Here is a 17,084-nt window from a genome sequence, read left to right as displayed (position 1 = left end):
TTATACATATACACATACACATACACATACATATACATTCAGCTACAGATATATCGATGTGTTTGATGATGGAGTATTTCCTCAGTCCCATAGGGCAAGCTACTAAATGTAGGCACATGCACTGACGTCTGAAACATGTCTGGTCTCGAGGTTTGGATAAGAAATGGTGGGCTTGGATTAAGGTACATAAATCCATACTGTGCTGTACTGAGTACTATTCAAGGTAAATGGGCCATTGCCTATGTTCTCATTACCTCAACCCATCATTTACCGAACTCATTATCTTCTCTAACTGGATTCCCCTAATGAGTCTTTCTTTTTTTAATAAGACAATCACTCCCTAGTCATTCATCCCAATATTCCTAGTCACCCATAATTTCACCTTTACTCTCACCTCCTCACATCTCATCAGCTGTTGAGGCTTCACAAGGTTCCGAGAGTCCCCACCCTGATGCCCACTGTACCACCCCTATTCCAGATTGGCCTGAACTATCTCAAGCCTGCATGACTGCACAAGGCTCCAAAAATACTTTCCTACTCTTTTCTACTCCCTTAACCTCTCCCTCTCCAATTCCCTCTAGATTCTGCTTCAAGATTAATCCTGCCATCATCTCCCATCTTGTTCAAATACTTTCCTTGATCCAAATACTGCAGTAGAAGGGAGAAAGACCAAAGTACAAGACTGGCATAAAAAGACAAAGAATTCAGACTCAGCCTACCTTGCTGTTGCAACTCCTGCTCTTTCCTAACACAAACCTTTCACTCCAGTCAAAATGAGCATGACCTCCTCAGTTTTCCCCCACTCTAAAAAAAATCTAAACTGTTCTCCTCCTTTGCTCACACCATCTACCTCATGACCTAAAATTTGTAATGAATTCTTTGCACCATATTTGACTATTCTAATCCCACTCATGCTTCAGACTCCCTTACATCCCCCGTTGGCAGCAAAGTTTTCTTTCCCCTTCCTGGCCCACCGTGACCTCCCTTCTTGAATTCCCACAACTCTCACAGTCTGTACATTTGATACTTGATGTGCATTTCCTTGTATTGTCAGAGTAATTAATTTTTCATGCATATGCATCTTATCTCTTTAACCAGATTTTAAATTCCTTGAGAGCAGAGACCATGTCTGGTATTTTATAAATGAATAAATGAATACTCTTCTATAGCTTACAATAAAAAGGCAACACTGGCAAAGATAACATGTAAAAGACAAAGGAATATTAATTTATTTATTCATTCAAATTTATCAAATAATACTACATTCCGGGCATTGTTTTAGGCACTGAGGATTAAATGATAAGCAACACAGCACAATCTCTGCCCTTGTGCGGCTTATGGTATGGCTAAGACGTGAAACATTAATGAAATAATTAGGCAAATAACTATATACATGAATATATATGTTTCCAAAAAGGAACTATGCAATATTAACAGGTCCAACATCATTACTATACACTATACCTGTCAGAGCAGTCTAAGTCGGCCTGCCCTTCATCCATGTAAAAAAGGAAAGTGCAACTAATAGAGGCTTTCTGCACATGTTAGAAAACAAAAAGAAATGAAGGGATACAAATAGCAAGAGCAGTCTGTTTGAGAAATACATTTGTCATAATCTTGATGTTCTAATATCCATCCCTAGATAAAGCTATTCAATCAGAAGGCATTATTTAGACCCTGATCACTTTGCCCTTCATAGAATTACTTTCAGTGAATACAATATCACAAATTTCTTTTATGCTTAAAAGTTATACTCTAAACTTTTATGAAAGTTTGCTTTAAAACACAAGAATACGAAATCCATTTCTGCACTTGCCGCCTCACCATTTAGTGTGTCTTACACCAAAAAAAAAAAAAAAAAAATTCCTTACCAGAGTTTAGGGCAAGAAATTCTAGAATTTAGTGCAAAGAAAAATTCCCCCGTGAAACTTGCAATTTTCATCATTTCTGATATCCAAAGATATGTAATGTATCACATTTCCCCTTTTGCCCAGCCTCCAAGGAAGCTCAAAACCAACACGGTAGCAAAACTCATGAAATCAAAACATATTTGATTCTGTGGTACTCATTTACTATTCCTATTGTATTAAACATAAATGTTTTTGTAAGTCATTTCAATTCTTTTTTTTGAATAAAAATGATTTCTTCAATAAGCTCAAAAAATTAAGTTCCCCTTTCTATGTAAGCCTTATCAGCATAATAATTTTAGATTTCTCTATTCATGGATATCCCAAATGTATAATCCTCCAAAAGGGTAGAATGCATTATTTGAACACACACTTATTTTTTTAAACAATGGAATCATCGAAAAAAATTGAAAAGAGAGGCACTGGAAAAGTATAAACTGATATTCCAATGGAATCTAATTTTCATAAATCCTGATATAATACTTACCTCAACAAGATTCAGTGTTGAACCTAAAGAAATTTTTTAAAAATGTATTAATTCTCATTTCACATGTGCTCTTAAATTATATTCTGCATTTGGGAAATTTGTGACCAGCCTGAAGTCTTACAAGTTTAGTGCTACTATGAAGGAAAACCAACTCTCTCATTTTTTTCCAATCATACAGCACAGGTGAGAGGGGAATAGTTCTAAATGCATTTAATCATTTCTGTCTCTGATAGACAGGCATGGACATATATACACTACCAAACGTAAGGTAGATAGCTAGTGGGAAGCAGCTGCATAGCACAGGGAGATCAGCTCGGTGCTTTGTGACCGCCTGGAAGGGTGGGATAGGGAGGGTGGGAGGGAGGGAGACGCAAGAGGGAAGAGATATAGGAACATATGTATGTGTATAACTGATTCACTTTGTTATAAAGCAGAAACTAACACACCATTGTAAAGCAATTATACCCCAATAAAGATGCTAAAAAATTAAAAAAAAGCAATTTCCAATTTGCAAGAGTCAGCATTTTTATTTGGGACAAATCCCACTACAAATTATAAATCATGAGAGGGTTTCATGTTGTTAACTAAATAGCCACAGCATTGTAATATTCATGTCTCATAAAAAATAAAATTTATAACCAATGAACTGGATTAAATCAAGTGATCACAGAATCATTCACTCTTCCTCACGCATGCTTTAAAATGGCAATATTGTGTCGTCTTTTTGGAATCTACAAAGAAGAGACTTTCCATAATAAAATAAGTGAGGGAAGACTCAAGTTAATGAAATGAAAGCGGTAGTGGCACTCTAGTTAATATTTTTATTTGGCATTTCATTGGAGAATTACAAAAATAAAAAGAAACTGTTTACTTGATCACACAAAATGATTCTGATTATTTTGTAAACCATTCCAATTTCTGTAACAACAATTTCTGTACTTGTAGTGAACAATCCCACTCCTCTCAACATACATACACCATCATTACCATTACCACCACCTACCACAAACTTGCACCTACAAATTGTTAAAGGTTTAAATAAGGCCTTTTAAAAAAGTGAATTATGGGGCTTCCCTGGTGGCACAGTGGTTGAGAGTCCGCCTGCCGATGCAGGGGACACGGGTTTGTGCCCCGGTCTGGGAGGATCCCACATGCCGCGGAGCGGCTGGGCCCGTGAGCCATGGCCGCTGGGCCTGCGGGTCCGGAGCCTGTGCTCCACAGCGGGAGAGGCCACAACAGTGCGAGGCCCGCATACCGCAAAAAAAAAAAAAAAAGTAAGCCATGACTAAATGTGATTTTAGTATAAGAGATAGGATGGCAATAGAATAACTTAGTGAAATGCAGTAATTACAAAACCAAATGATCTGCTCTTATTATTAATATCATTACCTCCACCATATGATTTTCATTCAGTCTTTTATAATATAGGCTGATAACTTTTCTCCAAACTGTATATTTTGGTCTAAGCTTGCCTTAGCTTTCTACCCTGAGCAAGTTTATGGAATGGATTACAGATGCATCCAGCCATTGCTTGTAATGGATATCTATTGTTTTGCCTGCTCAGCACCCTTCGCCCACTTTTGAAAACTGACCGTCTCTCGCTTACCCCCTCCCCTTGACCTCTTCCATCCATATGATTACTATAAACAACACCATGCTTGTTCAATGTTCAGTGGATGGCCCAGCTCACACCCAGTTCCCAGTTATCCTCTGTGTCAATGACCCCCAACTCTCCATTTAACTTTAGCGCCCACTCTCTAAAGAACACACCCTAGTTGGGAATCACCACTAAAGAATGCCTATACTTCTGTTCCAACATGCCATCTAACCACACCCATCAGTCCGTTCCCTCCTCTTACTCCCGTTTCACCTGTTCCGTTTCATCCAAATCTTCAGGCCCTTGCCCACTCCTCCTAAACCACTGTTTTCCTCACCTCCTTTCCACACCCAGCCAGAACCCCCTACTAATCAAATCAATACCTCTTTTACTAGAACTCTCCATTGATTTTCCATCCTTTGTTTCCAGTACAGCAAGCCTGAGTGTTCCCCGACCAGGTGAATCACTCCAATTCTGTTCCAGGTGACTGAGCTCTCACAGAGAAAGCTGCTCCACTATTCAGATTGGTATCGTTCAAATTTATAGCGACTAACCACCTCAGCCCTCGGTGATCATCAGTAACCCTTTCATTTGTCCTAGTCAGTTCACATCTATATTCCCTAGAGTAGCTCTTCCGAAGTTGGACCACTTTCTTAAGCCCCTTGCTCATCGATCCCTCCATCTTTATCTTTAGCTCTTCCTTCCTCGTAGTGAAATAGAAATCACCAGGTGGGAGCACACTCACCTCTCTACTCCTCCAACTCAAATGTACTAGAGTACCAACCTTGATCTCACTCATGACTATTTCTGAGGAACCGGGGTGTCTCCTCCTGTCCTCTCTAAGGCCACTGTTTGTGGCCTGTGTCCTAAGTCACAGACCAAAGCAACCTTCAGAAATGCTGTCTTCCTTCTATATCTTTACCTGCACTTCAGTCTAGCTTCTTCCCCATGACAAGCAGATCAATTAATCTCACTCCTCAAATAAAATCACCATCATCAAAAATAACAAGAGGGGCTTCCCTGGTGGTGCAGTGGTTGAGAGTCCGCCTGCCGATGCAGGGAACACGGGTTCGTGCCCCGGTCCGGGAGAATCCCACATGCCACGGAGCGGCTGGGCCCGTGAGCCATGGCCGCTGAGCCTGCGCATCCGGAGCCTGTGCTCCGCAATGGGAGAGGCCACAACAGTGAGAGGCCCGCGTACCGCAAAAAATAAAAATAAAAAAATAACAAGAAAAACAAAATCTCCCCTTAGCCTTTTTTCCATGTATAGCTACTTCCCATTTCCTTCTTCCATTTCCTCATCAAATTTCTTGAAACTACATATTTTATAATATAAAATATGTACATTTTATATGTTTATGCAATAGAAACAGATGGCAACAGTTTGAGGAGTAGAGATTGAGAAGAATATATATATAATGTTATGTGTATGTATGCATATATATTTGTTGTTTATTCCCTAAACCATTGCCATCTGTTTCTCACCAAACTTCTAGACTGAAAATACCCACACTAGGTCACCTATGATCTTATAATTGCTAAATTCAAAGTTTCATTGCTAAGTTCTCTCCCTAATTGACCCAGTAGCATTTAAAACTTTCTTTCTCCCCATAGCATTTATCACCTCTTTGCATTTTATACATTTACTTGTTTAGAACCTTTCTTCCTCCTGTAGGATGTGTTTATGAGGGCAGATACCCTGCTTTTTTGATTCGATGTCTAGAATAGTGCCTGGCATAATAAGTAACCAATGAATTTGTTGAATAAATTGCACCCACCTCCTGGCCAAAATCGATTGGGCCAGAGGTAGGAACCACACCCAACCTGGGTCAACTTCATTTAAATCTAAGAGTTTAAGCTTGGGACCAAGAGTCAAGCCAGTCTGTCTAAGTGGATGTAAACTGATCTTCAGTGTGAAAGGAGAATAAAGCAGATATGAGAGAGAAGTCGAGACAAAAACATCCTGGTAGAATTCAAGCCCCTGGTTCCATTATCCCATTTATCAAAACAAATTCTACTCTTGGTCTCTGTGAAATATCCCAATACCCGTATAGTAAGTTACCTTTTAAACTTAACCAAATTTAGTCTCTTTTTCTGTTGCTTACTACCAAGAGATTCCTTACTATAATAGTGTTCTGTGGTTGATCAGGCTCAAAGTAAACATTCTAAAGCCAATGTTCAAAAACAAAAAAAAAAAGGAAAGAGAGAAATGAGGGGAAAAAGTTAAGAGTTCCTGTTCTAATTCCCTGAATGAACAATATGTGTAAATATATGGGCAATGGTTAACTTACTTTAATGAGAATGTGGTGTGATATGGAAGCATTCTCTTTATGATTTACAAACCTTTTATGATACCATACTTAGGTACTACTTATGGGAAAAGAGCTATTTACATGTCTTCTTTAAATAAGATTACAGATACAATCATTTTAGATGTAACACCATTTTATAAAATTAAGTTTAGAACTAATTTTACCTCATGCTAATATTCCTAAGGCCATAGAAAAGTACACCATTAAACACAGAACAGTTGAAGAACCAGAGCTACAACAGCACATAACTAATTAAGGCTGGAAGGCAAACTGAAATGCATTCTAAACTGGCAGTTAGAAATAACAAAGCTCTATCCTGGAGTATAGAATTAAATAATTATCTGCATTACATTTCATGGGTACTTACCAAACAAACGCTGATGGAACAGAAATTTGCCAGCTATTAGTCCTATGAGAATGGCAAGGAGCCATAGAAGCACCTTCAAAAGCCTCCAGCCAACTTCTCTAGGGTATTTATTTGTTACAAATGAAAAACAGTTTCCAACAACAATAACGTTGGCTTCTGTTTGGCTATGAGAAACTGGGTCCTCCGCAAATATTAAGAAGTTAAAGAAGATCACCAAGTAAGCCACAATCAACCGAGACCAGGGATGCTGGAAATAATAACGGAAGTCTTTACCCATCCTTCAAAACTTCAATTCCGTAGTTTACCTGCATAAGAAAAGATACACAGGGTTAGAGCAGAAGAACAAGTAGTCTCTGTCTTCCTGTTATCTGTTCAGATTTATAACAGCTCAATAGAGAGGTATTTGGAAAAGACCTATTCCTATTTGTGGCACCAAGACAAGCCTGACATTGAGGATTGTCCCTTCCCCATCATCTCGTCATACCTCTGATCTATGGGGATTTAGGAAAGAAGGAGAGTATTGGAAAGAGTAGGGGTAGAGGGAGGGACATGAGAGGGCAGATCATGGTCCAAAATTGGGATGATGACTGAAATCATAGGTAAAAATCATCTCAGGAGGCAATATACAGCAAAAAAAAAAAAAAAAATGCAACACTCTTCCTCTTTTAGATTATCATTTTTATGTTACAATCATAATACATATCATTTAAAAATTAAAGCAATGTAGAGGTAAACTGAGGACATGTTAACAAAATATAAACATCCTCCTGGGCTTCCCTGGTGGCGCAATGGTTAAGAATCCGCCTGCCAATTCTGGAGACACGGGTTTGAGCCCTGGTCCGGGAAGAACCCATGTGCCGTGGAGCAACTAAGCCCTGAGCCCTAGAGCCCGTACTCTGCAACAAGAGAAGCCACTGCAATGAGAAGCCCGCGCACCGCGCCCGCAACAAGAGAAAGCCCGCGGGCAGCAATGAAGATCCAACGCAGCCAAAAATAAATAAATGTATTGATTTATTTATTAAAAACAAAAAATCCTCCTCTGACCAAACCCCTCTCCTCAGAGTTAAGGTCCCTTAATAATTTGATGGATATACTTTCAGACCTTTTTTTTTTTTTTTCACATTGACAAAAATGTGTGTGTGTGTGGGCTTTTACAAAAACGTTCACAGTCTGGGGCTTCCCTGGTGGCGCAGTGGTTGAGAGTCCGCCTGCCGATGCAGGGGACGCGGGTTCGTGCCCCGGTCCGGGAGGATCCCACATGCCGCGGAGCGGCTGGGCCCGTGAGCCGTGGCCGCTGAGCCTGCGCGTCCGGAGCTTGTGCTCCGCAACGGGAGGGGCCACAGCAGTGAGAGGCCCGCATACCGCAAAAAAAAAAAAAAAAAAAAAAAAAAAATGTTCACAGTCTACTTGCCAAATAATTTCAACACAGAATAAGGTTCATGAAATAGCTAAGTCTATGGCAGAGTAGTTGCATGTAGGAGAGCTTTTAGGCAACTCTGCTTGTGGGAAGTGAAGAGGAAGGGGAAGATTTCACAGAGGAGGACATACCCAAATTGGAGGTTGGGGGATCAGTAGGATTTTTTTCCCCAGTGAAGGAGGCAAGGATGCTCAATCTAGGCATGTGCAAAGGCACAGAGGCATTGCAAAATATGTGATATGCCTAAAGGGCCAGGCCCTAACGTGGATGTACACTTTGAGTACAGAAGCTTTCCTAAAATGCTGATGTCCAGGCCCCACCCCCTAAGTCTTGCTCAGCTCCTCTCTCTTTCCTCTTTGGGAGCCAGCCTGCCCATAGGAACACAAGCCTGTCTAGGTCCATCAGGTGTGGGACTGGGTGATTCAGTCTATCTAATTCTGGGGTTCAGTTTTGGTGAGCCCATTTGGTGCTCAGACTAAGCTATAGTTCTTTTTTTTCCCCCCGCAAGAAAGCTGATTAAATCTGGGGTAATAATAATAATAATAAAATTCTCATTTTACACGTGGCCAAAAATACAGAGAGCAAGTCAAAAACCTGAAGTAACTGGAAGTCAATGGAAGATCTGAGGATAGGCTCCAAGGCTGGCTCCCAAGTTCCAGTCCAGCATTCTGGGCTGATGAATGTCAAGTAAACCCACTATCTAAGCTAATGAAGACCTGGCTTAGCTATCTTAGAAAAGCTATGTAAACATACAAAACAACTGGCAGTAAAATTTAGCACAACAAATAGTTACTGTGCCTTGGATTCTAAACCTTCTAAGCAATTACAAGTCCTTTGTGATCTTCATGAATACTCCAAAATATCTGTTCCCAGCATGTGTAGCCCAGATCGCTAAGGAATGGTGATTTTTTTTTTTTTATGTGAGGTTCATCACCCAAAGACCTGTGTGGTTCTCACACCAAAGAGAGCAGAGAAAGTGATGAAGAAGAAAACACATCATGCATTTTCACAGTATTCAATAGGCTAGAAGGCCAGAATGGGTCAGCTGTCAACTTGATTTTATGCAACATCTTTGGAAATGTCGAAAGACCACTATTAGAAGAGAATACATAGAAATACCTCAAGGCCAATGAGTCTTGAAGCAGGAATAGTTCCTACATGCCCATCAGAACTGGACAGGGGTGGCAGTTAACAAGTTAACACGTTTCTACATTGCTTCTCCTACCAGTGAGGAATTCTGGTGTAATTGTCCCACCACCTCCCTTCCCCACCCACACACAAGCAAGGCAGCAGGATTTAGAACACTGACTACATATAACCTTGATTGTTTTTTAAATAAATGCTTTGTGGAGAGTTGGCATACACTTATTTTATCGTTGCTGTTGTTAACTTCAGAACCTTGCTTTGTGGGCTATGTAATGTCCACATGTCCAAACTGAATTACAACATTCAAACAATTTGGAGACAGCTGTTCCTCTCCAATATTTATATTGTTTCAAGAGAGAGAGCTATAGGACTGAACAACAATCCTGCCCTAGTAGAGATCCTAATTCCCACAGCATGCTATGAATGCTACTATCATTCCCATGTTACAGGTAGGAAAACAAAGGAGCAGAGCAGGTGCTGCCTACGTAATTTGCATATCTAGCGAGTGGAAGAGCCAGCACTTCAATCAAAATCCATTCCTAGCCCTTGATCTAATATACCACAACAAAGCCGGAAGTGTTTGTTGCAATAAATAGTTCCCATCGTGTTTACAGCTTAGTCTTCATCTCCCCTAACTAGATTCAGTGACTTAGACACTAGCTTAGTGAACAGGATCATTTGGTCTTTTTATTTTATGCTAAACGTGGTTATTTATTCTTGCCTCATACACTAAAGGGAAGCGATGTCTTCTAGAGGGTCCCAAATTTCCAAACATACATCATAACTTAAACAACACCTGTGCTTATCTCCACTTCCTGACTTCGTACACAAGGTTGCCAAAAGTTTACCAAGTGATCTCGGCCTGTTATCCAGAGCACCAAAACTGCCTTCCTCTCTGGAGTTCCCATAAGGCATCCTGATGATCAGTACAACCATTTGGTGACTCTAATGTTAACAATCCAGGACTGAGGTGGTTCAAATTGACAATGCTCCACTGTATACACAGTCTAAAAATGTTTTTTAATTTTGTAAAATTCAATTCTGCTACCACAGTTGAGCTTTTATCATAAACAAATGTGCTTTTGTCGTAGCTCTTAGCAGATCACAGTGAAATGATCTGTTTTTTATGTGTTTGTCTCCCTCACTAGAACACAAAGTCCCCAGAGAAGGGGCTGTTTACTTTCAGAGCAAGCAAAGTGCTGAGCTCAGAGTGGGTAATCAGTAAGCACCTAGTGGATAAGCTGAGCGGAGATCAGTCCCCTCATTTAGGTGAGACGAGAAGGCAGAGCAACCTGCCATTCCTTCCACTAAGGGAAGAGAAGAACAGCTGAGTCCAAAGACTGCAAGGATGACTCAGCCAGGAACAAGCACTGACACACCCCATGCCCACCCCTACAGTTCCTATCTCATTTCAGCCCCAGGTTCTGCACTGTTATCATTATTACTAAGGCTAACATTTATTCAGGACTTAGCATATAGCCCACACCATGCTAATGAGCTTTACAGACATCTCATTTAAATTTCATAGCAGTCCAATGAAGAGATAATCTATTGTAAGCAACGTTGAAGCTGAGTTTAGTAACTTGCATGACAGAACAAAACAAGCCTATGCCACAGCCAGCATTCACATCCCAGCTACGTGGCTTCAACATTCTATGCTACACCTTCCCCACGCGAAGACAGACATTCCAAAATCTTGCCCTTTTCATGTTGTTTATAAAGTTCCTAATAATAAAGCCCACTGATATAAAAGATTCAAAGTACTTGTAGGATAAATGAGTCTACTTTTACTATTCAAACTGACTCGGTAGCATGATCAGAAAGAACTGGGATTCCTCGAATTTTTTCCTTCTCCTTTGAGCATCAGTATAAGTAGTTGAGTCGATCTGATTGTCCTTTTGCGACGCATCACTGATATTCATTCTGTGATTTTCCAACTCTGCTTAGGGAGAACACTGCACCTCTGAGAACTAGACTAATTCACACCATTCAATTCTCTCTCCTGATAATATCATCATTAGGTAGATGCCCCCAGCAATACCTTGGAAGCCTCTGCTTTTTCACCTAATAGCAGTGACAAAGATGATGGTTAACTACAGGCTGAAACTTTATATACTGTCTGATAATCCACAGGCCTTCAGTCATGGTTTCCAACTCTAGAGGGACTATTATTTAGAGTAGATATTAGAAATGTCATGCATTTTACTACAAGCCAGTATTTCACCTGGTACTAAAGGCTAAGAATGGAAAAATGGAAGGTAGGGTAATTACACTCAAGTTGGGAAGATCAGCTGAGCAAAGGCACAGGAAAGGCTATCTGGGACAGGCACAGAGATGTACCAGTAGTTCTGTGGGGCTGGAACATAGAGCACTTGGGAGTATCCTGGGAGAGTTAAGGATAATTTGGGGCCAGTTCAAGGAAGATTATACAAAAGTACTGTTCTGTATTTTACTGAGTAGACACTATGGATTCAAAGTTTTCAGATCCGAAACTGTTTGGAGCAGGGTTTTAAAAAGATTTCTCTGCCAGCTTGGAAAATGATCCACTGGTATGAGGCGTGATGAAAATGGCGAGACTAGTTTGGAGGCACCTCCAACAGTTTACGTAAAAGATAAGCACGTCCTGGACCTGGACAACATCGATACCTTAATAATTGTTGTAATAATTTGTTTGATTACACCAAGAGTACCCTGCCTTCCTTACTTATTAGGATTTTTACAAATAAGTGAAAATACTCAAGGACTTCAGGAGTATGAATTTCATGTTTCCTCAGCAGGAACCCTGGCTCAGGGGATACTTTTTGCATAATGACAAGTATCCTCAAGATAGAGCGTATCACTTCTATTTTAAAAAATTTATGAATGCATATGGCAAAGTCCTTGAAGAACTAATAAAATATGCTATACAAAATACACTGTTACTAGCCAAGTAAAACTCCCTCAGAGCCCAGCTCTGCTAACGTAGGTCTTAGCATCTAGTGATACCTAACCAGGTAATAACATCGTTTTCATTGTGGAGCACTGTTCTAGGATAAAAAAAGAATTTCTCCAAAGTTTTTGAAGCTCCCTGGTATTTATGTCTGAAAATTCACCTGTAACCCTTCTTAGCTCTTGTCAAAGGGCTTATTAAAGATGACTGCGCCTGTCTCTGCCAAGAGTGTGAACTTTATTCCAGCACCTTGAGTCTAATTTCCTAAAGCATAATGTTTAAAAAGACTTCTTGTGCTTTACTTTTTGCAGTATGCACTTTGTGCAGCAGACAGCTGTGTGTTGGACACTTCTTGGCTGTATTAGTACAAGACAAAGTTAAAGGGTATTTTCTTCAGTCACCTAGCTATAGTATTATGCTAATGTATGTAAAGTTCCTTGCAGTTAACAGAACACTTTTTACAATCATTTCATTTAATCCCTAGGAAATCATCGCTTTTAAAATTGCCTATCAAAAGGGCAGACAGAACTTTAAATTATTGAATACTGTTTCCTTAAAAGATAAATAACGATAGCCTATGTTTATGTCACATTTTACCTCTTAGTGTTCTTAATGGGTGAAATCACACCTTTAGAATGACTTTATAGAAATGATCAAAGGAATCAGGAAGGCAAAACAAATGGCAGTGGGAGGAATATGGTCCAGTTCTACCTGACCCTGCTACTCACTAGCTCCGTGACCTTGAGGGAATCCCTAACCGCCCTGAGATTCCATTTCTTCACCAGCAGAATCCTAATGCAAGTACTTTCCTCATAGGGTTGTAGTGAAGACTAAAGGAGATTTCATTTGTAAAGTGCCTGGTCACTTTCAGGAACTTCCTACCCTGAGGACCACTATTAAAATACAAGTGTCTCTTGGTCATTCCCATTAAACATGAGCATGAAAATAATATCAACTCTATATTACATTTACTGAGTGCTTTTCACATGTTACTCTCAGTGTCAAAGGATTTTAATATAACAACATAAAGGATGAATATCTTCCTTAATTTACAAATATTGAAAATGAGGCTCAGAGAGGTCAAGCTACTTGTCTAAAATCATACACAGAAAGTGGTGAAGTCCACTTTTTGTTAATTCCATGCTAATTCCATAATCTCTTCATTCATTTGTTCACGATTTACCAATTGCCTATTTGTGCCAGGCACTGGCCTATGTGGGAAGGTTACTAACAGACCACACCCCTGTTGCCCTGCATCTTAGAGTCTCAACTGAGGGAAACAGACATTAAACAGAGAAAAATGAAACACACAGTATTTTAGAAAGTTATAAGTTGCTGGAGAAAATTAAAACAGGAGAAAGTTAATAGGGGGTGTCAGGAGTGAGGGAAGTTGAAGAAGCCCTCACTATAAGGTGACAATTGCCCAGGCGTGAAAGAAGGAAGCGAGGCAAGCAGATATCTGGGGAAAGAGTGATCCAGACAGAGGGAACTCCCAATTGTAAAGGCCTGTGCTGGGTGCATGATTAGTGCATTTAAGGAACAGCCAGGAGTCTAGTGTGACTGGACAGGGTGTGGGTGCAGAGGAGTATGAAAGGACTCGAGGTCTGGGAGGCAGCATCACCATCAGGCCTTGAGGCCATCCTACCATGTGGGCTTCACCCTGTGGGAGATGGGCAGCAGAGAGTCAGGCAATCTGACCACTCTGCCTGATGCTTGGAATTATCAGATTCTGGGTACATTTAAAAAGAAGAGATGACAAGATGTACTGATAGACTGGATGTGGACACGGCCTGGCAAACCCCAGAATGGATTTGCCATTTCCTGAGATGGGAATGCATTTCTTGAGATGAACACTGTTGGAGCAGGCAGGCAACATAATAACAACTAACATTTTGTAGTGCTTTTTATGTGCTGGGCTCTTGGCAAGCATTTTTCATGCATTATTTCAATTAACATTTAGACCAAACCTTTGGATTCACCAGTGAAGAAATAGAGATTTTAAAAGGTTATAATTTGCCCAAGGTCATACACCTACCAATTGGCAGAAGCAGAGAGAACTATCTCTTTATTACCCCAAAGTCAATACTCTTAATTACTGTGTATTCCCTACCCTGAAAAGTATAACACCTAATAAATTTCCAATGGGGAGGGAGCAAGGGTAAGAATTAGGTGATGATGTGCGCCTAGTAGGCACTCAATAAATCTTTGCTGATGGATGAGTAAATGAAAAACTGTGTGATGACGGTTGGATAACAGACCAGTCCTGGGTGAGAAAAAAGCACTGAATATTCCATTCCAGACAGAACAGACTCTGGATAATGGAATATCCAAGTCTGTAAAATGAGAAATGTCAGAAGGTGAGAAAACCTCAGGACCAGTCCTGAGGTAAGGATAGGTCTTAGTTTACTATCTTGAATTGTTAGACGAAAAGGCAGGCAGGCATGAGGGGATGACACACAGTATTTTTATGTAATGCAAATGCTTGATACAGGTTTTAAAAATACAAACAGCGGTAATAACAGAAGTAAAATTGGAACTTCTTACTTTTAGTGCAATGCAAGAGACCACACAGCCTTTTAAATAAGAATCAACCTTTTAAGTCAATCAATGAAACCACCATAAGTGGCTCTGTACAAATACCAGGATTGTATTTGTGGTACCCTAGCTAATTCAGAGGATCGCATCCATAAATCACTTCCTAGACTTTCTCTTCACATAGTTTCAACCTTTAAATTATGTTCTTCCCTTGTTATTGTCCTTCAGTCTTTGGCATAACAAAGCACTGAACCCATGCAAGTGTTTAAAATAGAAAACATGAAAGCAAAGCAGTTCAGGGGTTCTCTCTGAACTAACACATTAGCCAACTTTCCATCAAAATGGCAAGATTTTGATCAAAATGTCCTTTTCATGTCCTAAAGTTGAAAAATAATCACCAATGAATTCTTTGAAAATATTTAGACTTCCTTTTCATTACATGTGTTGATGATAAAAAATTAATTGCCATGCTCATATTCTAAACACAACACCAAATAAAGTAACAGTTAATGAATAAAATAAAATTCATTCATATCTGAAATTGCTTTTAATTGACTGACAGTTTTAAGAAGCAAATTAAGTACAACAAACAAGTACTGGTTTCTGATCACAAGGATCAGGTGAAGGTGGGATGGGGTGGGAATAAATATGAGTCAAAATGTCAAAATCCATAATTACCTTTAAAGTACAAAGATTGGGGGAGAAGGAATAGAGCTGGAAAGTATAAGCATGGCAAAAATTCAATACTTTACAACAAAAATTGCTTTTACAGGGATTCTACTACACTTTACATTCAATAAATTGGAAGAACTTTTTTTCTGAAGACAAAACAAAACCCTGAAATCTTCCTGGAAGTCCTTCTCTGGATTTCAAACAACATATCATTTATAACTAGGGGGAAAATACATTTATTCAAATACATTTATTCAACATACTTTTACTCGAAAATAAAATGTTGCTCATGAGACTTCTACCTACACATAAATACTAAAATAAGCATGTGATGTTTACGAGCATCTCTCTCTCATACACGCACACTCGTTTATTGTTCCACAGCGAGTAGAATGAATAAGGGCAGCCAGAGTGGACCCACATGAGTCAAACACACTTGTGGGCCTCTGGCATTTTCAAAAATAGGACTCGACAAATAGCTTTATTAATCACGATGAAGACAGTAAACACCCAAACACTGAAGTTTTGCGGGGTTTGGAGGGGTTTGTTTTTTAAGGCGAACACTCCTGAACTACAACCTGTTAATTTAATTAACGAACAATACTGGGGCTTTTACTCTGTTCGCATCCTAGGAACCCCTGAAGCGAGGAAAGTTCACCGTCCGTCCTGGCGACGACCCTCACCCTCGGATCCCGGTAGTTTGAGGGCCCCCCGCCCCCGCGCCGCCCCGAGCCCCGAGCCCTCCCCTAGCCCTCCTCCTCCTCCTTTTGCTGGAGGGCAGGTGCGCGCCCCCCTCCCGGGCACTGCACTGCCCCTCGGCGCGCCGACCCCGGGAAGGGAGGAGAGGAGTCGCTGGGCAGCGGGCCGGGGGACGCGGCCGGGGCCGCAGTCGCGGGCAGGACGAGGAGGCGGCGCCGCTGCGGGCGGCCGGACCGCGAGCGCTCCGCCGCAGCGGGACCGAGCGGCGGGGGAGGCGCGCGCGGCCGCCCGGGCCGCGTACTCACCAAGGGGGCCGCGCGGGCTCGGGGCGTCCGCACTCGGGAGACCCGGTGGAGCGCAGCCCTCCGCCGCGCCCGCGGCCTCGCTGGGAAGCGCGGCGAGACGGGCCGGCGGCGTCGCTGCCACCGCAGCTGTCACCGAGCTATAAATACCGGCTCGGCCCACACCCGTCGCCGCCTACGCCGGGGGCCCTCCGCAAAGTCCGCCGGCCGCGGGCCGGGCAGCGGGAGCGCGAGGGCGACAGCGCCGCGCAGACTGCGCCGGCTCCAGCTGTGCGGCAGCTTCCGCAGCTGGAGGCATGGCCTCCCGCCGCCCCCGCCCCTGCCCTCCCGCTCCCTCCTCTCGGGCCCGCGCCGCGGCCCGACTCCAGCCCGCGGGTCTTGCGCCGCAGCCGAGCTGCCCGGGCCGGGCCCTCCTCTGCAGAGCCGGTGGCGGCGGCGACGGGCGGGGACCGACTTCGGTACCCGGAGGGGTAGGGGGTGGCGGCCGGGGGCGGCAGGGCTTCAGCCTAGCCTGTCAACAGCAGCCCCTTCTTCCCGGGGGGAATCGGCCGACTTCTTATAAAACCCACCATCCTGCGGGCAACCAATGAGGTTCCCAGGTGGAATGTCCTCTAAGAGCTGCAAACTTTCTAACGCGGTCGGGTCACAGGGCATCCTTCCTGCTTTTGTCTGTTGGTGGCGTGGAGGGCTAGGGGTGGGAAGAGACAGAGCCCG

The 17,084-nt window shown here is 42.0% G+C and overlaps 1 protein-coding gene across 9 annotated transcripts in view; it reads right to left on the bottom strand.

The window, feature by feature from the left end:
• The window catches only part of TMEM117 (transmembrane protein 117), a 572,067-nt gene extending 555,399 nt beyond the window's left edge, over nt 1-16,668 (bottom strand). For 3 of the 9 annotated variants that reach the window (XM_067696271.1, XM_067696272.1, XM_067696276.1), the window contains exons 1-2: nt 16,374-16,666; nt 6,671-6,975 (exon numbers count right to left, since the gene is read on the bottom strand). In XM_067696271.1, the coding sequence (XP_067552372.1) occupies nt 6,671-6,947 (277 nt within the window). In that variant the 5' untranslated portion in view covers nt 6,948-6,975; nt 16,374-16,666. Of the gene's footprint in view, nt 1-6,670; nt 6,976-16,373 lie in introns of those variants that run through there. The other 6 variants (XM_067696274.1, XM_067696275.1, XM_067696273.1 and 3 more) reach the window with 5 other exon arrangements.
• Nucleotides 16,669-17,084: the final 416 nt, after the last annotated feature.

Source organism: Pseudorca crassidens, chromosome 11 (genome assembly GCF_039906515.1).
Source record: "Pseudorca crassidens isolate mPseCra1 chromosome 11, mPseCra1.hap1, whole genome shotgun sequence".
Lineage (NCBI taxonomy): Eukaryota > Metazoa > Chordata > Mammalia > Artiodactyla > Delphinidae > Pseudorca > Pseudorca crassidens.
Note: the sequence above shows the minus strand (reverse complement) of the source record. Positions and strands in the feature narration are given on the sequence as shown.